This window comes from Nymphalis io, chromosome 12, assembly GCF_905147045.1.
Source record: "Nymphalis io chromosome 12, ilAglIoxx1.1, whole genome shotgun sequence".
Taxonomy (NCBI): Eukaryota; Metazoa; Arthropoda; class Insecta; order Lepidoptera; family Nymphalidae; genus Nymphalis; species Nymphalis io.
In genome coordinates, this window is record NC_065899.1 from 95016 (window position 1) to 112198 (window position 17183).

At 42.3% G+C, this 17183-nt stretch overlaps 2 protein-coding genes across 4 annotated transcripts; one reads left to right on the forward strand and one right to left on the reverse strand.

Annotated features, from left to right (window-relative positions):
* Positions 1-701: 701 nt before the first annotated feature.
* LOC126772141 (lysosomal aspartic protease) lies at positions 702-9192 on the forward strand. The gene is made up of 10 exons (XM_050492318.1): positions 702-868; positions 942-1028; positions 1099-1225; positions 2289-2412; positions 3390-3508; positions 7574-7683; positions 7759-7845; positions 7917-8073; positions 8142-8348; positions 8614-9192. Exons 2-10 carry the CDS (start codon positions 967-969, stop codon positions 8773-8775), a joined length of 1155 nt encoding a protein of 384 aa, XP_050348275.1. The 5' UTR covers positions 702-868; positions 942-966; the 3' UTR covers positions 8776-9192.
* A 70-nt stretch (positions 9193-9262) lies between these two features.
* Positions 9263-17077, reverse strand: LOC126772137 (PHD and RING finger domain-containing protein 1). Of its 3 annotated transcripts, XM_050492315.1 has the most exons (10): positions 17015-17075; positions 16694-16929; positions 16140-16613; positions 15915-16010; positions 15345-15791; positions 14976-15269; positions 10664-14903; positions 10500-10594; positions 9560-9706; positions 9263-9481 (listed from the first exon to the last, which is right to left on the reverse strand). In XM_050492315.1, exons 2-10 carry the CDS (start codon positions 16826-16828, stop codon positions 9377-9379), a joined length of 6033 nt encoding a protein of 2010 aa, XP_050348272.1. In that variant the 5' UTR covers positions 16829-16929; positions 17015-17075; the 3' UTR covers positions 9263-9376. The 3 variants fall into 3 exon arrangements, with proteins under 3 accessions (XP_050348272.1, XP_050348273.1, XP_050348271.1); XM_050492316.1 differs by having other exon boundaries at positions 9560-9688; positions 16694-17077; XM_050492314.1 differs by having other exon boundaries at positions 16694-17077.
* Positions 17078-17183: the final 106 nt, after the last annotated feature.

A 17183-nucleotide genomic window follows, 5' to 3' on the forward strand; every position in this document is an offset into this window, starting at 1 on the left:
CCACCAGTGTCACCCATTGTAGTTCGGAACATATTTGAAAATTAATAGGAGCATTTTGTAATGCGGCCTTGCAAACAAGTTACAACATGATTAAATGATTAGTACATTTACGAAGATCTCATCGAAGCAATAAATGTGCTTTGTATGTACTGTTATAAGCATGTCGGACAAGAAGAGATACTGGATCAGACAGGGGCCGGATTACCACAGGTCAAGTGTAATGCCTCTTACACTTTGCTATTTTAACTGGTACTATTAGAAAGATTACGACAAATTTAAATAAACATGTGAAAAAGTACGCGGGACGTCTTATACGACATATTAGCAGAGTACGGATAACTAAATCGGTGAATGGGTAAAAAATAGCTCAAATAAATCCTTATTTTACCGAACTAAGTCGGGTTGGGCAGATGGTGTAAAATGAGGTTAATTATCTTCGATTCATGGTTTTGTCTAATCTTGTAAAATGAATTTTAAAATCGTTTCTAATAACATATATTGAAACTTTTGTTATTCTCTAAATAAAATTGGTAACTCGAGCGCAAAACCAGGTAATAGTGATATTTTGTATAAACTGACTAAATATTAACATTCTTAAATAATAGAAGATAAGGCTGTAAAATAAAATACGTATGCCTTGTACGTCAAGAAAATCCTCAATAACAAAAAAATCTGACACTGACGTCACTGACATATTAACAAAGCAATTTTAAAAATGACAATGATTCTATTTATTGACGTCTAAGTATATAAAAGTAGTGTTTTACCGGTAATTTGATTAATTGTTTTTTATAAAGAATAACTACGGCACGTATTCTTCGTACATAGCTAGTGGTCGCACAGGAAAATAATCGAAGCTTTATCGGCAGTACGTAAAGTGTCATTTGTTTCATGCAAATATATCTAAGGAAGTAATAAACTTAGTACAATTTATATTTCAGAGCCTGGCGGTGACTTGCAGTAACAATGAGTAAATTATTATTTTTATTCCTGGCGCTAGCCGCTACATGCTCGGCACAGTTTTTAAGGTAGTAGTTTTTTAATTAAAGTTTATAATAATTGACGAACAAAACTTGTATCTGAGGTAAATGTTTATAGGGTTCCTTTGTATCGCATGCAGACTGTCCGCAAGCATTTCCATGAAGTGGGCACTGAGCTGCACATGGCTCGCATTAAATATGCAGCTACAGGACCTGCCCCTGAACCACTTTCAAATTACTTAGATGTACGTATTTTATAGTTTATTTGCTAGAAAGCTAATATATTTATTCATGAAGAAATTATATAATTTTACAATCAATTATTTTACCCTACCAAAAAAATAATGATGATATACATTAACTCTACAATTATACCAAGTACCATATTTATCAGCAGATTAAGTAGCCTCAAGTCTCATTCAGTCTTAATATTTCTATAATTTGTAAAACAAGTCAAGTTTGCTTAATTTCCTGTAATACTATGTGTGTGTTTCCCTAAATTTGTTATGAACAAAAACTGAGGAATAATCTCTTTGTTCTTTTGTTGTCTGAGCATGATAATTTTTTTTGGAACATCTTAGTCTGTCTCTTTTGAGATAAATCGTCTATTTATAAAGTGTATATATGTATTATTTGTTGTTTGTTTGCCAAGAATGTGTTTACACACAAATGATAACCTCATTATTAATTTATCTACATATGTCACTGACTGCACACATCACTGACTTGCCTATCAAAGAATGTTTTTACAGCAAGATTATCTTCAAAAATATTTGAAAGAATATTGCGACAATTTGCAGCTAGTCAATATTTATGTGTAAACACATAAAAATAAATTTAATGAGCATTATAGTTTGATAAAACACTACTTTAAAATATACTCTTATCATGGTTATTGCCTTTGTATAAATTGCCTGTCAACATATTGATAATGCCTTTTTGTTGATGGCTAACAGCAACAAAGTGAATCACTTAAAGTTGACTATGTTCGTGTTTATGTTTGGTCTTTGGGAAGCCAATATTTTAGTATTATATGACTACTGACATTTCACTAGACAACTAAAATAAAAGTATGTAGAAATTACATACTATTGAATGATTAGCACAAAGCTATGCACAAAAATAGCTGACAAAAATAAATGTCAATCAAGTTAATCCTGTAACTTATGATGTATGAAGAGCAAAAGGGCTTATAGAGCATACTATGAAGAATATTTTAATTGCCTCCCCACACCTGATTTGTATTATTATTTACAGTAATGTCTATTGCATATTTTGTGAATTAATTTGTCATATTATTCCATGTAGGCTCAATATTATGGACCAATCTCTATCGGAAATCCGCCTCAGACATTCAAGGTGGTATTTGATACGGGCTCCTCCAACCTGTGGGTGCCTTCCAAGAAATGCCACTACACCAACATTGCCTGCTGTTAGTATTGAACCTATTTATTACACCTAATATTATTATTTTCACCTGAAACATGGATATACTTAGTGTAATACATTTAGCATGAAAGCAGAATGAATAAATTTGAATTAGTTCATGTTAACTATTATTGCTTATATTTTATTGGTAAATATTAATATTATATTTTAATTATTCTAATTACGGTTAAATCACTCACAGAGAAAATTACAAAACAATTTGAAAAAAAAAATATTCCAATTAGATTTAATATATAAAAAAATGCAAAATTATTTTATAGTATTGGAAAGTGCCCTGTATGTTTACTATTTATACTAAGATAATCTGACAATCGAGTGGGCTGTATTTTCTTGATGCATTTTTTTAAATTAATCAATGATAGAAAACCGATCAAATATGCCATAGACACTGGCATTGCAAAGAATATAAGTACTCCTTATTATGCCAATGTGCGTCTAGCCCTGCTTGTCCCTATAACTATAGTATTGAAACTCCGCACAGCACCGGGTTAAATGCATACATGCACAAATAGACATACAGGTTATATGTTCAAATACTTTGTTTTCATTTCGTTATTTATAATGTACAATGATTAGATCTATGTGTAAAATAATTACGATTTGTAATAGTGTGCCGTTAACAATTGCTTATTTATATTTTACAAGAAATATAGCATATGGAGTTTATAAAATGTTAATGTAAATTTTAGTGTTATTTTACAGACTTTGAATTTGACTGCGTGTGAGTAATGCCCTATATTCTGTATTATTTTTATGTACGAACATTATTAATTCTAAATTTGCTCCGCCTACAATTTCGCAATTTGTAATTACTACCGCGATGCTGCACAATTCATCTCTACATTGTAACTTAATATTAACACATTACGTTTATATTAATCGACGCGAGGCTCGCCCACTGACTGCTGTTGTCCGTATACTATAGGGCGATTATCTTAATAATATAATTAATTCGTCCAGTGCTGCACAACAAGTATGACAGTAGCAAGTCGAAATCGTACCGTAAGAACGGCACAGAGTTCGCCATCCACTACGGCTCCGGCAGCCTGTCGGGCTTCCTCTCCACCGATGACGTCACCGTAAGTAACTTCGACTTAAGCACTGATCTTTTCTAAGATATTAAAGTTGATGCCTTAGCTTAAGAGGCCTATCACAAAATTTCATTCTTCAAAATTAAGTATATGAGCGATTTCAAAATAAACTGTACCCTTCTGTAAAAAAATATTTTATTTGTAATGTTGTTTTTTATTACAAACTTTACCATAATGTACTCGGGAATATAGTTTACTGTAGAGAAAAATAAGAAGGAACGCGGAATTCGAGGTTTTTTCTCTTAAGTATCGAAACAAAACAGACTTTGTGGCGTAATCGTTTCCGTTGAGCGACTATATTTAAAAGCAAAACTAAAGAAAAGTATGTAATTAATAAGCCTTTCTTAAATTTAACTAAACTAGTAATCCATATTATCACTTGATAAATCAAAGAAAATAGCCGTAGCTTCAAGGATTTACACAAAATGAGTGCGTTTTATTCAGTTTTGTGACTCTGTCGCTTTTAACTTTGTTATTTTTTAATTTTACTCCGTAAATATAATATTTTACTTGATGTGATAGCTTTTTCGAAAAGTAATATATTTACTGGATAAATAATTATGGCCGCACGGAATTAAATCGTAAAAACTCCTAGATTTCATAGATTTACAGTAACAGACTGTTAATGTCCCACTGCTGGGCTAAGACCTCCTCTCCCTTTTTGAGGAGAAGGTTTAGAGCTTAGTCCACCACGCTGCTCTAATGCGGTTTGGCAGAATACACATGTGACATAATTTCAATGAAATTAGACACATGCAGGTTTCCTCACGATGTTTTCCTTCACCGTCAAGCACAAGATGAATTATAATCACCAATTAAGCACATGAAAATTCAGTGGTGCTTGCCCGGGTTTGAACCCACGATCATCGGTTAAGATTCACGCGTTCTAACCACTAGGCCATCTCGGCTTTTTATATATTTGAATTGACACAGTGACAAAATGGAAGATCAAATCATGATCAAAATTGCCTGAATGTGTACCTATTATGACATACATTTTGCTTTCTCAACGAGAAACGAAACGTTAAATTTATGACATATAATGCCATTTGATCATTTTTTTATACTTTAATTATTTTTTCCAAGTTTTTTTCAGACTGTTTTTAGTTTCAGAGTTGTAGCTATAGCCTAATAAATTCGAAAAGCATCGGGCCTTACAACATTTACATATATTTTTTACTTGGAAGTGAGGAACATCCAAGATTTTGACTGGTGATAGGGCTTTGTGCAAGCTCGCCTGCGTAGGTACCACCCACTCATCAGACATTCTACCGCAAAACAGCAATACTTGATATTGTTTTGTTCCGGTTTGAAGGGTGAGTGAGCCAGTGTAATTACAGGCACAAGGGACATAAAATCTTAGTTCCCAATGTTGGTGGCGCATTGGCGATAAAAGCGATGGTTGACATTTCTTACAATGCCAATGTCTAAGGGCGTTTGGTGACCACTTACCATCAGGTGGCCCATATGCTCGTCCGCCTTCCTATTCTCTAAAAAAAAAAAACATCAGTAGTACTGTAATACTACTTACTATTTTATTTCACTTTCCGACCTGTTGTGACCTGCTGTTCCGTTAAATGTGACCGTAGAATAAGTCACAAAACGGGGGTCACCTTCTTGTACTTTTAAATTCTTTAACAATTACCTATCCTACTTAAGATTATTGACTTTTTGATATCAAATATTACGCAACATGTCAGCAATAACAATTATTAAATAAAAGTGATTTATAATACTAAAACTTGGTCACATACCTGAGGAACGAAATTGAAACACAGAATATTTCAACACTGCGTCCGCGCTGGCGATAAGTTAATTTGAAAATTAAAGCAAAATAACGTCTCCCGATAAGGGTCCGTTCACACAGACCGGCTCGGAGAGCATCGGCCTGCTTTTTTCTTTTCACACAGACCGGGTCGTATACGCTTGGAATTGGCCGGAGCGGAGCCGCCAACTATTTCACATCGACCGGCTGGAAGAGATCTGAAAGCGGGTGCGAGCGAGAAAGAGCACGCAAGCGGAGCCGGTCGGCTCCTTTTATTACTTCACACGAAGCGCGTTCAGGCATTTTTAATGACAAAAAAGGTGCAAATGCAAAAATAAACTTTACTACAATCACTCAAAACACTGTTTCCAACGTGATAAAAATCTGCTCTCCTCTCCGAGCCGGTCTGTGTGAACGGACCCTAAGAATGATATGTGTGCTGCCATTTCGTGTCAAATTGTTCCTTATTTAGAAGATTATTTTTTGCTAAAATAGCAGTCACAATACGGAATGTTAGCTCAAATTTTCGGTTTTCATTTTAGATTTATTTTAAATAGAACATAAATAAATATAAATGTTTTTGATACCCTTAACTTTTAAATTAATCTTTTAAGAATTCAAATTATATTTACTAAACCATTCACACACATGAAATTATTGGAATTATCAAGATAATCTGACACGAGTTGGGAAGGGGACAGGTATATCCGATGGTCTTAAATATTGTAAAATCTTTGTGAAATTTATATTTGGTACAGTAACAACAAATCGAGAATTTATATATTATTTTAAAAATATCTTTTTTTCACTTAAATAAGTATATTCTGCTAGACGTTATTCATGATGAAAAAATAATTAAACAAAGTTGAAGGACACGGCGAAAACCTACGGTAGAATTTTTTTTGAAATAACTCATATACGCGCGACGACGACTCGATCGTGTTCTTGAGTTTACGAGCTTTGAGCTTTTGCTATGACTAAACAATCTTGATAGTTTTTCTATTATTTAATTTATTGTTTTATATTTTTCTTAAAATATTGTTAATTGTGATAAGCAATTCAATAATTAGGGAAGGCTGGCAGATATCTCATAATCCAAAAAATCTTTTTTTTTTTTTTTGTGAAATTTCAGTGTTTTTCACTGTGATTTGAATGTGTTCAGTGTTCAGTTTGTGTGCATTCGAGTTTCTGCCACAAGCTTCCCTCGTGTAAATCATTATAGTATTCAAAATTTTAAGGAATTTAGGAATTTTATTAATTTACCCCTCCAATTAAACATATTTAAGTGTAAAAAAAATAAAGCTTACGCTAGGAATTGTGAAAATTGGTTCGAACCTGGGACTTGTATGCGGCTCGTTAGCCGTAGCACTATTGGCCGTTATATGGTTTTGTATTATGCCTTTATATTTTTGTTTTTTTAAGAACGTTACGTAAGTATTTTAAACAAAATTAATTCTCTTGATTGCGTTTGCTTGTATTTAATTATTTAACATAATAAAAAAAGTATAATGTATTATACATGATCTACAATAGGTAGGCGCTCTATGCAGTTCACGCTGTATCGTTTGGCGTGGTTTGGCAGTTAAAAATTCATGGGTCATAGGCATAGTCCTTCAGAAGCCCCCGCGCAGTAATGAATTAGAACGCCCAACGCATCGCATTTTGTAGCATTTTAGAATTTATTATTGTTTTTTTTTTAGTCTATTAATTAGATATATTTAAAAAAAAATTATATGTAGTAACGTTAATTTTGGTATATTTTTTTCTTAATAGTAATTTTAGTCATTAAGGAGAAATTCAAGACTATTTTGGAGTATTTTTAGTAGTTTTAATGAGATGTTTTTGTTTCATACAAATATCAAATTTTTCAGGCCGCTGTGGACTAAATCACTGTTTATGTTATAGTATTGTATTTTTTCCATTCATATTGATCAGTACTCAGTCAGTTCAATCTACGAACTCATAAAAGTGTATTCGCGCATTTTACGTAATACTTGCTTTGGAATTTTGCACTGTGTATAAATATGTAGATAAGCTCAAATCAAGAAAACAGAGGGCGCTATAACCTATACTAATAACTGTTCTTTATTTTTCAATAATTAAAAATTTCAATTTCTCATAATACGAACACGAATCAGTTGATCGTTTAATGAAAAAAATACGGTTGCAATGTAATAGCACTCTTAACACTTAACGATCGGGCGTATAATAAAGCAAAGACTCGAGGCTTCGGAAGAGCGAGTCTGCGACTATCAATTAAAACACTTGTCTGTTCTGCGTCCGTGCAGGTGGGCGGGCTGACGGTGCGCGCGCAGACCTTCGCGGAGGCGATGTCGGAGCCCGGCCTCGCCTTCGTGGCCGCCAAGTTCGACGGCATCCTCGGCATGGCCTTCGCCAGGTAGACGGCGCGAGTCGAGTCCACTTTTAGTTTTTATACAATCGTGTCGGTCCTAACGCTCGTCCGCGTCCACAGCATCGCAGTCGACGGCGTGACGCCCGTGTTCGACAACATGGTGGCGCAGGGCCTCGTGCAGCCGGTCTTCTCCTTCTACCTGAACAGGCGAGTGTGCCCGGAGCGCCGCGGTGAGTGGGCGGCCGCGAGTGGCCCTAGTGACGCCCAGCTCTGCGCAGGGACCCGAGCGCGGCGCAGGGCGGCGAGATCATCCTCGGGGGCTCCGACCCCGCGCACTACCGCGGCGACTTCACGCGCGTGCCGCTCTCGCGCGACACGTACTGGCAGTTCCGCATGGACCGCGTGCTGCTCAACGGGACCGCGTTCTGCGCCGACGTGAGTGCCCCCCCTCCGACAGACCCCCCACCCCCTCCCGCGCCCGCTCTGACCGCTCCGTGCCGCAGGGCTGCGAGGCGATCGCGGACACGGGCACGTCGCTGATCGGCGGGCCGGTGGCGGAGATGTCTGCGCTGAACCGCGCGCTGGGAGCCACGCCCGTGGCCTTCGGGCAGTTCGCCGTGGACTGCTCGCTCGTGCCGCGCCTGCCGCCCGTCGCGTTCTCCATCGCCGGCCGCAGCTTCGAGCTGGACGGCGCCGACTACGTGCTGAGGGTACCGCCGGATTTGTTATCGTTTTGTGTTTTTGTCGTATCATTGGGTATGTAGCAAATTTCAGTAAGCATTGTTTTCGATTCGACACTTCGTTAAATAATAAATAATAAGCATGAAATAGAGAATGGAGAGTGTTTGAATCTTGTTTCCTAGTACGAGCCGAATATTTATTGTAGGGGTATCCCCGCGAGTGTCCGTTTCACTTCAACTGCTCGGCCGTGAACGATCAGGGAGGAACCGTTTAGTGGAATGCTCTCTGTTTCAGGTGTCACAGTTCGGTAAGACGATCTGCCTGTCGGGCTTCATGGGGCTGGATATCCCGCCGCCCAACGGGCCGCTGTGGATTCTCGGGGACGTGTTCATCGGCAAGTACTACACCGAGTTCGACGCGCAGAACAAGCAGATCGGTTTCGCGCCGGCGGTGTAGGCGCTGCACGTTGCGGACTCGCGCGCTCCGGGTCGGCGAGGTGGCGGCCGTCACTCGCTGCCCAGAAGTTTGAATATTCTCCGGTTTGACACAGTGTTACATAATAATTAGACATATTGTAATTTTTAATTAAATGTTTTTTGTTATTTAGGATCGATATTATATCCTTACTTCGGTTGAGCTGTACAGTGCAGTACGATTTTTAATTGTAGTTCGAAGATAGACTTACGACGTTTATAAAAAAAAAGTGTATAATTTTGTATTTAGGTTGGAACTTTAATTCTTATAAGTCATACAATAATATTCTACATGTAACTTTAAAGACACTAGCTCTCTGAGTCGGTACTAACTATAAATAACTCAGTGTTACCCGATGTCATTTACACTTTATTTCCAATACATACTTTGCAAAATCGATCGTACGTTTCATTTCCCGCTCTCCCCACCCCGCTCCGCTCCGAGAAAAAACTAAATAAGTCATGCATCGTGATTTAAATCTATATTATTTTATTAATATAAATAAAACGTTTAAGTAAAATACATTGTCCGTACATAAATTATAATTACAATAATCTGATAGAACATCCGCTACGCTAAGCGACTACGCCAGTCCGAGTTTGTGTTTTTTCCTGAACTTCTTCACGTAAGCTTCCACGAGGGCTTGGATCTTCGTCGGGTTGATCTCGCCCGACTTGTTGTGGCAGATCTGTCGAAGAGAACACATTTAGCGAGGCTGGCTCGTCTGAACGCGTCTGAGCGCGTGTGCGCGCGTGCGTGAACGTACCTTGGGCACGGCGCGCCGCAGGATGTCCTTGTACTCCTCCTTGGTGACGCGCTTCTTGATGTAGTGCGGTTTCAGCACGAGCTTCACCTCCTCTACGACGCGCTCCTGCCGGTTCAGCTTCTTCAGGAACTGCGCACGCACGGACATCTACATTAATCAACTCTCTAGATACTGCACTTACCGTTCGTACTCGTACCCTTCGGATTATCAATCGATTATGTATACATTTAAATAATACATCATATATAATATTTCCATCTATGTGTATTATTATTGTTATAAGTGCTCTTTGCTCTTTGTATATACACGTATACCTATATACTATTCACGTATCAATGGCCAGAGTTAACTGACAGTGAAATGAAGTTATAGACAATTTTTATCACTTTAGACATATTCCTAACAAAATGCTATATATGAAAGAAAATGAAGTACACATCCTCATACTATAACTTTCGAAGGTCACCGGCTTCAAAGAGATAGGCCGGTATAATAACATTGAAGAATCAAATAGATGAACGTCGTCTCGTGTCCACGGCACATAGCGCATACCGCACCGACTGCGACCACACGACTCTTTAATATTTATAAAACTGTAAATTATAAATAAATATACACATGTCGCCCCAGACTTGCTTTTAGTGCATAACATAGTGGAGATAATATAGCGAATCGCATGGAATATGTCACCTAACGTTTGTTCGGCGTAACTGTCGGTTGGAATAGGTTACCCTCTTCCAAACAGGCAGATTTATCTGGAATTGCAATTAATAAAAGCAAGTGTTTCGTTTATTAGTATGAATTGTCAATAGTCTTTGGATCGATAAATACAAAAGTTTCAGCTAGTGGGTGCGACGTCGAACGGCACTTACGATATAAACATAAGTACTCGTGTATTTATAATTTAACAGATACCGACAAAACGGATGACGTCACTCACTTTACTCTTGACTTGCATCTCGACGGCGGAGCTCGGCAAGTCGTCTAGGATTTTCAGGTTCTCCTCGTCTATTTTAACGCCCACTTGCGTTTTGCCTGCGGGAGAGAGGTCGATTAGCGGCATGTCGGGCTGGGACCACTGGACTAGGGGGGGGGGGGGGGTACCTCTCTTCCGGTCGAGGCGCGCGCGGCGCGGCGGCGGCTCGAACAGCTCGCCGAAGTCGCTGGAGCCCGGCGAGTACGGCGACGCGCCGCCCTCCGACGGCGGGCGCTGCAGCCGCGTCGCCTGCATGGGCTTCACCGGGTTGGACTTGATCGGCGACGGCTTGCCCGGGAACAGCTTGGGCGGCACGCGCGTCGGCGACGGCAGCACGATGCGCGGCGCCGGCGCCGGCGGGGGCTCCGCGGCCGCCGGCTCGGGCGACGCGTCACGCGTGGACTGCAGCAGCGCCATCACCTTCTCCACGGGCGTCAGCGGGCGCCGGTCCAGCACCTCGTCGGCCGACATGTTGCTGCGCTGCGCCGCCTCCAGCGTGATGAGCGCGCGCGGGGGGGAGGGCGGCGGGGGCTCGGGCGCCGGCGACGCGGACGCGGGCGACGCGGACGGCGAGCGCGTCGGCTCGAACGGGTCGTACGCGTCCGGCGACTGCCGCTCGGAGTCCGGCGCGTCGGCCTGCTCGTCGGGTCCCTCGACCGGCTCCGGCGCGGCGGGTTCCGGCACCGTCGGCTCCGGAGGGGTCTTGGGTCCGAGCGCCGGCGGCGCGGGCTCGGGCGCCGGCTCCGGTGCGGGCGGCGGCTGCACTCCCGGCTCGGCGCCCTCCCTTTCGCCGGGGTCGCTATCGCTGAGGACTATCACGTTCTTCGGGGACGGCGTGAGCTCGCGGAAGGGCGAGCGTTCGAGGTCGATTATGGCGACGGGCTTGGCGACCTCGACTTCCGGCGGGACGGCGGCTCGCCGACGACGTCTACGGTCGCGGCGGGTCTCCCGTCGGCGTCGCCGATCGCCCTCCTCCCCGCGCTCCTGCTCCTTGAAGCTCACGCTGACGAGGATGTTGTCCCCGGAGGTGAACACCTCCTTCGAGGGCCCGGCGGCGTCGCGCACGCGGCGCCTCAGGCGGTCCGGGTCGCGCCGCCTCCGCTCGCGCCGCTCGAGCTCGTCGTCCGACCGCAGCGGCGCGCGCGGCTCGGGCTCCGGCTCGGGCGGCGGCGTGCGCGGCGAGGGCGGGCGCGACATCGGCGAGGGCGCCTCCGGCTCCGGCTCGGCCTGGCGGCTCGCGCTGCGCCGCCGCTTGCGCTCCGGCGAGACGGCGGCGGGGGCGCGGCGGGCGGAGCGCGTGCGTTTCTTCTTCTTGGTGGCGCGGCGCGGGGGGCTGGCGCTGAGCGAGCGCCGGCGGGCGAGCCGCGAGCCGGAGCGCCGACGCTTGCGGCGCGGGGGGCTCCTGCGCCGCGGGGAGGCGCGCGGGGTGCCCGAGCGGCGCCGCGCCGACGACGCCCTGGAGCGCGCCGGGGAGCGCCCGCGCGCGGGGCTGGCGCGCCGCCCGGCGGACCGGCGGCCGGGCGGGGACCTCCTCCGGGACAGGGATCGCCGCGACGGCGAGGGTGATCTTCGTATTCGAGAGAGGGAGCGGCGGCCCCTGGAGACCGAGCGCCGGCCCTTGGAGAGCGAGCGGCGCGAGGCGGCGCGGCGGCGGCGGGAGGGCGCGGGGGAGGGCGAGCGCGGGGGCGGCGACAGCGAGGGCGAGCGGCCTCGGGGCGACACGTCCCTGCCGAAGGGATCCTTCTGCTTTCGTCTCTTCTCGGTGACGACGGTGCGCACGTCGTAACGTTCGAGATCCTTTCTCTTCTCTTTGCGCCTCCGCTGCCGGCTCTCGTTGGCGTCGCCGGAGTCCCGGCGTTCCCTTTCGCTCCTTTTCTCGTTTTTATCTCTCTCCCTGTAGTTTCTCTCCTTTCCACTTTTGCTAAGCTTTTTGAACGAAATTTCACTCTTTTTTCTGCTCTTACTCTTTTCTTTTGTGTCTTTCTTGGACTCCTTCTTTTTTTTCTTCTTCGCGCCCTCGTCGCGCAGTGATACCTTTTTTCCCTCCTTTTTTTTATCGGCTATCTCGCCCTCCTCGTTCTCGGGAGGCACCCTCGGGGGGGAGGCACGCGAAATATCTGACGCAGCTCGTTCGTTCTCTGAAAACATTTCGTTTCCTTCCTCCTCGGAAATCATTTCCGTGTCCAGACCCTCCAGTCCTTTATCCTTTTCAGTTTCAAACGACGCGTCCTTGTTAGACTTGTTCTCATCGAGACACGGCGTATAGCTCCGCTCATCTTCTGTTTCACTTATCGATTCAGTCATTTTTTCAACATTATCATCGACTCTAGCAACTTCTACATCTAATTTTGGTGATTGTTCAGTGAAAATGATTGGTACGTCATCGACGTCAGAGTGACTTTCCTCATCAGACTCATCTTTATTTTTTGGAGAGTCTTCGCTTTTTTCTAATGACGTATTTGTATTTGATCGTATATATTCACATTTATTATCATCGTTTTTATTTTCGTTCACAGTATCATCAACTGATTCTTTAATAATGTGTTCTTGTTTTTTGAAAATATCCTTATTAAGGACATTGTTTATAAGTGGACTTGAAGATCGTTCAGATTTAGTGATCTCATTGGATTCAAGTGGTACATCGCACTTCTCAGGTGAAGGAGACTTCTTCTTTGGACTTTCATCGTGCTTTTTCAGGCTCATGGTATTACAATTGATATTTAATTTCTCTTCAGGCATTTCTCGAGTTACCTCTGCTTTCTCGTTCGCTTCGACATCCTGACTTGTATCTTCTTCATCATACAGACTGACTTGCCTTTTGATTAACGATGATGTATTAAGTTTAATTTTTATCGGGTTACGTGTATTCGTCGTTATTGGACATCTCTTGGACACCTTTTCCTTATATTCTTCCTCAGATTTCTTTTTTTCATCCATATCATAACTGCTAACAAGGGGCTTAGTAGAAGTTCTACTGACATCGGTTTTCTTTTCGTTATTTAATGGGTCAGGTATTGTTATGGGAGATGTCGATGGAGGTGTCTCATCATCTTCTTGAACTAAATCTTCTAAACTATCTTGAGGCTGCTCCTTCGGCACCTCATCAGTCAAACTGCTACTATTATTTGCTATGTGAACACTAGTGGCGGAATAAATCGAAAAATTGGGACAATCGCCATCCGAATCGTCATCGCTTCTGTTATGTGTCTCCGCATTAGGAGGCACAATTAGATTTCTATGCTCTTTTAGAACTTGTCTGACGGCTGTGTCTAATATATTGGGAGGCACGTTCATGGCGCTGGTATCAATGCCGGCCAGGATACTCTGCACAGCTGGCGGCGGCGGTACCTCGGAGTCCGACGATGCGATCGGTTCATCTTCACCGCTGTCGTCATCGTGTGTTGGTTCTGTAGGGTCGTATTTCTCCGTATCGATAACGAGGCCCGAATCGCTTTTTTCGTCTTCGGATTTTTCCACTTCTGAATTTTTCTGAAAATTGAAAACCGGTGGTTCCGTCAACGGCTGATACGCTTGCGGGTCGGACAGGGGTTGGTGTGCGTGTGGTTGAGTTTTCTCTTGACGGGGTGCGTCAATTCCAACAAACATTTCAGAATTCGTATTTGTATTAGTCGGCGGTACTTGACCCATTCTCATATCAACGGGGTTTTCGAATCCTCCAAACGAATGTCGAGACTGAATTGGAGGCACATCTTGTCTGGGGGTGGGCGCCGAAGGGCCTCCACCACTGTAAGGTTGCCAGGATGGCCCCAAACTAAATCGACCCTGGCTCTGGTCATTAGGTCTCTGATGGTTTGAATAATTGCTACCTCTATTATTGTCCATTGGACCCGGTCTTCTAGATCTATCAAAATAGGTATCATCGGTGTGTGAATACTGCTGCGGCCTTCTTGAAAAGTTATCATAATAGTCGGCGTCATCACGACGCATATTATTGTTTTGATAGTTGTATGCATTTCCTTGTCTATTCTGATAGTTTCCTCCGTAATTGTTTTCGTAATTACCTCCCCTGTTAAAATTATTAGAATTTTGCTCACGATGATAGTTTCCTCTGTATCCGCCTCCCCATCCGCCGCCCCTGTTCTGCCCCGGATATGAGGGTACATTTCGAACAGCCTCATTTGCTTTAGACAAATCAAGTTTTCCTTCATTCTTAGACTCGACGTCATTATTTTTATCATGATTTTCCTTACGCGATTGAAGCTTGTAATCGACATTCCCATCTACGGATATGGAAATTATAGATTTTTTTGAATGCAGCAAAGTTTGACTTTCTAAAATGTTAGAAAGAATGTCGGGCGCAGATGATGCATGAGGGGGAGATGGAACCATAATCATTTTTCTTCTGGCCTGTAAATTAAGAATACAACGGAAATTAGTGTTTAAATGTTATAATGTTTTTTAAAATTGTCGAAAACTTACCTGTCTGTATGCACTCAGTATATTAGATGTTGATCTGGTGGCTACTGCAGTAGATGCTTCTTCAGAGATTGCATTGTCTTCATCAGAGAAGTAATCTAATTCATGAGGATTCCCATATAGACTCAGTGAAGGAATACCAGCCCTTTGACGTCGAACAGATAGGTTATTTCTGGTAGCATTTGATGCTTGAACTATATCTGCTCTCTGAGCAGTGTTCAGAGTGGCCAGTTTAGCACGAACACTTGCACGGACATGAGAGCGTCTAGCAGCGGTTCGCGGTTGTCTTTTTTTTACCTAAAATATAAAACATGTATTAATATTTTAAAGGCTCAATAAGAAAACTTTTACCTAATAAGTTAAACAATTTACCCTTCTCTTTTTCACTTTCTTTTTAACCCTCTTTGTAATTGGAAATTTTCCATTTTCCTGAACCTCATATTCAATAATAACAGTTTTAGTTCTTCTTCTTTTATATTTTCTACGTTTTGTTATTCCTTGCCGTCTGTTAGTGGAACGTGAACTTCTTTGTAAACTTGTTGAGCCTCTAGATGTTACAGACAATTCGTTTAAATTGTTACTATTGGTATGACCAGCGTTCGAAGTTGATGGTTGATCGAATCGGCCTGCATTCCTAGATGATCTCCTTACATTTCTTTGTTGCCTTAACAAAACAGATCTTGGTCCAAGAGGTAGATCTATATCAACAACTCCCTCCAATAAATCTTCTACTTCAGAAAGGTTTATGTCCTCCAGCAGATTACTCTCTCCATTAAGAGAAACATAACAATTTGGGCAAAGCCACTGATCAGCGGGAACCTAGAATTATAAGTAGTTAATAGAAATCAATTAAGAATTAATAAAATCTCTCTTAACTTTTAAAAAATTATATTATGTATAAAATATCTGTAATGTACAAAGGCTGAACCATCAAGCAAATACCTCAGCTAGTGGAGGTGAGAGGCACTGCATGTGGTAACCAAGGTCACAGCCATCACACAACAGCATAGTTTCTTCATCTTCAGTACTGCCACATATCTAGAAATGAAATAAAAATGTCACAATCTCTAGTCATTTCATTTTTATAAGTTTTGGGTTTAAATAATGTATAAATTTGTTAATAACATTGTTATAATTTTCTATTATTAAAATAACTTGGTCACTAACCTCACACACAGTTGGATCTTCAACCACTAAAGCCTCAACAGAAGGCCTTCGCTCAATAACCTTTACAGGTTCCTTCCTTAACACGCGCCCACCGACACAAGCCTTTACAATAATTGAATTGAAAGTCATTCTATCCACTGGACATGTATTAACATTCTTCGACCATTCTGTGATACAGTCTAAACAGAATATGTGCTCACAGCTTTCAGGTGTTCCTACTTCTTGTTCTTTAAAACGCAAGAGACATATTGAGCATTTATCAGAATTGCCTTCAGAACTGTCAGATGCAAATCCTGAGATTGGTTTTGAAGCTGAAGTCACAGGTTTGGAAGATTCTACGTGGTCCGTCGACCAACCGGAACTATCGCTTTCTGCTTCAGAGTCACGAAGCTTCGGCAGTGTTCGTCTCCGTCTAGTTCCAGCGCGCACCACTGAACTTCCACTGCTGTCACTTGCCTCTTCATCACTAAGCACCTGAAAATTGACATCACTTTGTTGTAACACTTGTGACTAATATTTTTATGTCTAAAGAAATAACCGCTTTTAATATTTACTCTCAATCTCTTTCTACGTGTCCCCGCCACGCTAAAGCTACCATCGCTTTCAGAGTCTGATGATGACAAGACTACCACTTTCTTGATTTTACGCTTCGGCCGCGGCGGAGAGTCATCGCTTCCTTCTTCACTCATCCTAAGACGTAAACAGCGCGTACGACTGGTGCCTCAATACGCACGACACGAAGCAATCCGCAAAGGTGTAAATGACCTCTGCGTATTAACTTTTACAACATCTGAGGAAAAATGTTTGGAACTCATTCAGTTTAATATTATAATTGTTGTATGAAAACTATGCAAATACAATCAAATATGGCATACGCTCTAGTAAAAAGTATTTTTATTATTTTGACAGCAAGCCGCTCTCGATAGTCTATCGGCCATTTTCATTTAGACAGATACTTAATTATTTCTAATATTTGCTAACAGGTAATAAATAGGCATGTTATCAAAAATATATTTTGTTAATGTTTTCAATCTTCCGCTACAT